Raw genomic sequence first — 6,000 nt, forward strand, 5'->3', positions numbered from 1 at the left:
TATGACATCATTTAAAAGAATGTAGCATAATCTAATGTGTAGCTGTGAACTACTCCATTAGCAGTTTAAGTGGTATGTGACAGAGGTCATCATCTTTCTCTTGAAAATTTAAATTATCCCATAGTGCCCCTGTGAGCTTGCTGCAGCTCCTTGGAGGTGCCTTAACACAGTTGGTGAAACACAGATATAGATTGTTTCTACAATATTACTCCTAAAAAAATAGCTGTCTGGCATCCTTCTCTGTTTTTTTTTTTTTTTTACTAGCAGTATTTTGATTTTCCTTCATGGGACCATCCCTCTCCCACTGTTATTTCATGTGGTTTGAGCAGCAGTCATCTCAGTCCTGGGCAACAGGGGAGACATATTAACCAAGACCCAGCCAATCAGTGCCACAGGATCTGGTTAAGGGATAATCACATGACCCAGGTAGGGCCGATGAGAGTCAGCCCTGGGACTCCAGCCAGAATTACAGGGGAAAAGATGGCTCGTTTCTGAGGTTTGCTAAGCTGGTAGATGTCAGCCTGGGGCCATCAAAGCTCATCTTGGCCACAACATGGGAGAGACCGTTGAGAACAAAGCTGACATAGGACACAGAAACATGTGCACATGTAAACATCACTGGAGAACCTGGATCCAGCCCTGCCTGAAGCCATTTGCCACTGGACTTCCCAATACAGAAGCCAATAAACTATTTTGATTTTTTGGCGTAAAGCTGGTTGAATTGGATTTCTGCCACTTACAACTAAGAATCCTTACTAATGCTTCATGTTAAAGCACCATAGAAATAAAATTAGTCCCCAAAAGTCCAAAAGTTTCCTTCTAAAGCCAAGGGTCTCAGGATACTTTTGGAGCTCAATCCCAAAAATGCCTGATGGAAACAGCGGGCCTGGGGTCAAATTCTGGCTCCACGAATTTCAAGTTACGTAACATCTCTCAGCCTCAGTCTCATCTATAAAGCCAGGTTGTTGTTTAGATTAAATGGAATAATCCATGTATCATACAGTTAGTTCTTATTGTTGCTGCTATTACTGTCAGCCTTTGTTTGGTAGATAAAGAAACTCAAGTTCAGAGAGGCAGCTTGTTAAAGGTCAGATGCTAGACAGCAGCAGAATTCAGTCCTGAACCCAAGAATTCTGACTCCCTTGTCCAGAGTTCTTTCCACACAACCCACTTCTAGAGGAAAAGAGGCCTAGAAAGTAATGTAAGAAGGGAGAGAAACAAGAGTACCCAGGGCACAGACCTACCTTGGGCAGTGGTTAAGAGTACAGACTCTGGGGACTTCCCCAGCAGTCCAGTGATTAATACTCCACACTCCCAATGCAGGGGCACCAGTTCAATACCTAGTGTGGGACTACGATCCTGTGTGACGCAAGGCATGGCCTAAATAAATAAAAATTTTAAAGAGTATAGACGTTGATGTTCACCTGCCTGGATTTGAATCCTGACTCTAGTACTTATACTTTGGGGTGTATTTTTCACTCTGTAAGATGGGTATAACAGGCTCCATTTCAGAGGGTTTTAATTAAATAATACTGATCTTCCTGCTTCCAGCCTGTCCCCTCATATCTATTCTATACACAGCAGCCAAAGGAATACCCGTTTCATTGGTAATAAAAGCCAAAAATCTCTGTAATGTCCTACCAGGTCCCTGCATTTCTGCGAGGTCAGGATAAGAGAAAGGCCTCTTCAGGCCACCTCCTTCCTGGGTGCAGAGGGATGAGGTCAGGTTTTCAGAGAGGCAAGACAAGAAATGCTCATTAAATCACCTGCCACCATGTCTGTAAGTGACCTTCTGTGGTCACACCACAGGCCACAGGGCCAAACATGCGCCATTCTCAGACTAATGCTCAATCAGCCAGCACACCCGAAACCCCAACCAGCCAAAACCAAAGTTCTCACAGCAACTCAGCCTTGCCCCTGAGTCCACGGAGGCCCTGGCAGATGCACATCACAGACAAAAGAACAAAGATCCTTTCCTCTAGAAAGTCCCAGAGATTTTGACATTTTAGGGGTTGGGGAGGGGGGAATTCCAGAAATCTTTCAAATCCTCTTGGGTCTGAAATTAGATTTCCTCTTTCCTCCCACCACTGGCAAAAGGGAAGGAGAGGTAAAACACAGAGATATTATACATCATCCCAAGAAAGACAGGATCAGAGCGATACGAACATGAAACCCACAAATCCCAGATTCTGAAGCAGATACAGGTGAAGGAAGATAGGCTGGGATTTTCTGGTGGGAGAAAAAGACCCTTCCTACCATTAACCCTTCTAGTTCCAGTCAGCACCCCCTCACCCCGTATACCTGTTGTGACCTCCTTGCTCCCCGACAAACGTCTCATATTTGAAAGTTCACCGAACACACACATAATGACAACGTACACTCTGCTTATTACATGCCTATTTCCAGAGGTTCATCTCAGGAGTTCAGAGTTCTCACGTGTATTATGGGGGGTGGGGGGAGGGATAAGAAGTCGGACCTAGTCCATTCCACCTGCCCCAATGCTGAAGACTTGAGTAAGGAACATCATGGTTTCTACCCAGTCAGTTCTTTTACAACCCTTGCTATGCACCAGGGGACACAATCCAGGATTCATTTCCAATTTCTCTCTGTCCCCCACACACTTGATCCCCAGAGACGCCAAGTAAGAACATAACAACAAATCAAATGTCTCCTTTGCAACCTCTGCCTGCCAAGACTAGCTATCTAATTGCTGTTAATTGCATTAACTGTATAGCTCTGAAGAGTTAAGACTCTTCCTTCTAGGCGAAAGCAGGGTCAGGGAAAGGAATTATGAACAACAAAAGCTCCACACAGCAAAACTCTTCTCTCACGCCCGACCCTAATACCGTGCATGGGTCCACAGTTGGACATAACTGAGAGCCCAGCAGGACAAAGCGGCGAGAAGCAGCTGAGTGGGGACTTCCCTGGTGGTCCAGTGGTTAAGACTCCTTGCTCCCAGTGCAAGAGGCCCAGGTTCAGTCCCTGATCGGGGAACTAGATCCCACGAGCCACAACTAAAGATCCCCCACATACTGCAATGAAGACTGAAGATCCTGAGTGCTGCAACTAAGACTTGGCACAGCCAAAATAAAGATAAATACTGAGAAAAAAAGTAGCTGACTCTTCTCCATGGCAGGAGAGCCAAAAGGTCTCCTGGGAACCAGCTCTGGTACCTTACTCTCTGCTCACACCTAAAACAGCACCCCTCTCCCTGCGTGGTCTCTCCAGCACCCCTTCTCTATTCTTCGGGACCTATGACCCATCTTCCCTCTAGATGGCTCTGGAAAGACCCATCACAGACACCCTTACCCATCTCCCCTCCCTCCCCTACTCTGGCCACAGTAAGAGGCTAACCAAACTGCAGACAAGAGCTCCATGGACAAGCAAAATGTCACTGCTCCCAGCTGAGACTAGGCAGAAGTTGGGGGGAGGGGGTGTTCCATGTGATTTCAGGCAAACAGAGCCCAACTCTGGAGAAAACAAACACAATCTGGCAGCTAGGGAGGGAACAGCCCCATCTCCCAAAAAAAGATCCAGGCATCTCTCTTAGCCAACCCCAAGATTTCCAGAGACCTCTCTAGTCACCAGGATAGGCAGCTCAGGCCTCTGCGAACCTCCTATCAGGAACAACTCCTCCTGCCAGGGACCCTGCAGCGGCAATGCCGATGCTGTTCTTTCAAGGGGCCTCTCTTATACCCGACCTCACCCCACCCAGCATAAGGCTCTGGGCCAAAGGGTGAGGGCTGAGAGGAGCCTCTATCGCTGGGAGGCAACCCAGCTGTCAGAAGTGACAGATGTCATCCACGACGCCAAACTCGGCCTGCAGCAACGTCAGAGGCGGGACACAGGAGCCTCAAAGGCTGAGGTCTCTAACCCCTAAGCAAAGCCTGCGGGTTCAAGGTGAAGGGCTCCCAAGCACATCTCCCAAAATGGAGCGTCAGAGGAGGGCTGACCTGCCACAGCAAACGGGGAGTGGAGCCCCCAAAACCTGGTGGGCGGCGGTGGGGTTAGGGGAGAGCCCTGAGGAGGTAGGGGCTGGGCTTTCTCTTTTGAGTCCCAGAACATACCTGGTCCCTCCGGCCTCCCCCACATGGACATGCCTGGAACTTCCCCTCAGAGGTCACAGATCAACTTTCTGCAGCGAAGGAGGCGCGCGCGGCAAACAGCCGGTGAGAAGGCGCGGGGGCAGGGGGGGGGGGGTGGTTTCCACCCGGCGCCCTAAGTGGATGAAAAAGTGAAGTCCTGGGAGATGGGAGGGGGCTGGCCCATGCAGACCACCGGCAACACCCCGCCTCCTCCGCCGCAGGGCCTGGCACGGAGCAACCTCTGGGCCTTGATGGTTCCCACGGCCGGGGCTGGGAGAAGCAGGAAAGGAAATACCCGGCACTTCAGGTAGCAGAGTTTCGGGACCAGGTGGCCCGGTCCTACCTGCAGTTCCTGAAATTCTCCCTCCAGCTCGTGCCACTCGCGCTCGCAACGCTCCAGCTGGCCGGACATGGTGCAGTGGTGCTAGGCGGCGGCTGCTCCCGCAGCGTGGCGCGGCAAGCCACCCGCACCCCACGCGTGTCCGCCGGCCAGCCGCCTTCCCAGGCACCAGCTGTTCCTGCGCAGCCCGAGCCACGCGCGCACCTGACGTCACAGCCCCAGCCCAGGCTCCCGCCCCACCCCCTCGCCGGGAGGCAGCCCCCTGCGCATGCGCACGCGCCTCCCCGGGCCCGCCCCCGCGCGCCAGGCGCCCGCGGCGGGGATTGTCGTACCTTTGCGGGGCTTGGCTGGGTCTCTCAGTGTTTCTTTAGAAATGCTTCGGCCCTTACGGAATCTCTCATGCCTAGCTGGGATGGGGAAGTTGTCCGCAAACCGCATTGGTAAAGCGTGTTTTACCTAGACTGTGTGTATTTGAGGTATCTGGGGTTGGAGGGAGGAAGGAGTTTGCGGGGAGGGAGCGTTGCCTTAACGGAGCCGAAGCCAGCCACGGCCTGAAATGCTAGAACTGACATTGACCATCCAGCAAGGTCGCCGGACAGGGCAGGGAAGCTCAGAGGGGGCCCTGTCATCTCATATTGTCATAATTTATTGCAACTAAAATATCCTAGATCCTGCCCTCTAAGACTCTGGGTGACTCGCTTGACAGCTGTTTCTGTCATTCAAATGACACAACCACGTCATTGCTAATTGAATCCCCTCTCCCGCCTGGTCCTACAAGCTCTATCCCTGGCTAGCTTTCCAGGCATAGCTCCAACTCACCCTCTCCAGCCACTGTTTTTTAATTCCTGCTTTTGCATGAAATATTCTTCCCTGTAACTCTTCACTTGGTTTCCTCTTTCTAATCATTCTCTACTTAGTTCAAATGACATCTGTATTAGTTTCCTAGGGCTGCCCTAACTACAAACTGGGTTAAATACCACAAACTGGGTGACTTAAACAACAGAAATGTGTTCTTTCATGGCTCTGGAGGCTAGACGTGAGAAATCAAGGGGACAACAAATCCATACTCCTTGGAATCTTGCTTCTTCATAGCTTATGGTGGTCACCAACCTCAGCATTCCTTGGCTTGCAGCTTCACCCCTCCAGCGTCTGCTTTCTGTTGTTACATGGTTCTCCTTCCCTGCATGCTTGTCTCTGTGTGTCCTCTCCTCTTACAAGGACACCGGCCTCCTTGGATTAAGGGCCCACATGCCTCATGGCCAAAAAAACCAGAACATAAACAAAAGTAATATTATAACAAATTCAATAAAGACTTTAAAAACGGTCCACATGAAAAAAGAAAAAAATGGAGGGGGGGCGTGGGAGGGAGGTTGAAGAGGGAAGGAACATATGTATACTTAATGGCTGATTCACGGTGTTATACAGCAAAAACCAACATATTTTTAAGCAATTATCCTCCAATTAAAATAATTTTTTTAAAGTGGAAGTCTCTGGGTACACTGGACTCGTGTTCATACTTGGCCATGGGCTGGAACAGATGAACAGATGTCCCCTTCACAAAGGGCTTGCCAGTCA

The 6,000-nt window shown here is 50.1% G+C and overlaps 1 protein-coding gene across 1 annotated transcript in view; it reads right to left on the bottom strand.

Moving 5' to 3' along the window:
• Positions 1–4,539, bottom strand: part of TMEM120B (transmembrane protein 120B) — a 43,829-nt gene extending 39,290 nt beyond the window's left edge. The window contains exon 1 of the mRNA XM_068990293.1: positions 4,429–4,539. Coding sequence (XP_068846394.1) covers positions 4,429–4,497 — 69 coding nt within the window. The 5' untranslated portion in view covers positions 4,498–4,539. The remainder of the gene's footprint in view (positions 1–4,428) is intronic.
• Positions 4,540–6,000: the final 1,461 nt, after the last annotated feature.

Source organism: Capricornis sumatraensis, chromosome 17 (genome assembly GCF_032405125.1).
Source record: "Capricornis sumatraensis isolate serow.1 chromosome 17, serow.2, whole genome shotgun sequence".
NCBI lineage: Eukaryota > Metazoa > Chordata > Mammalia > Artiodactyla > Bovidae > Capricornis > Capricornis sumatraensis.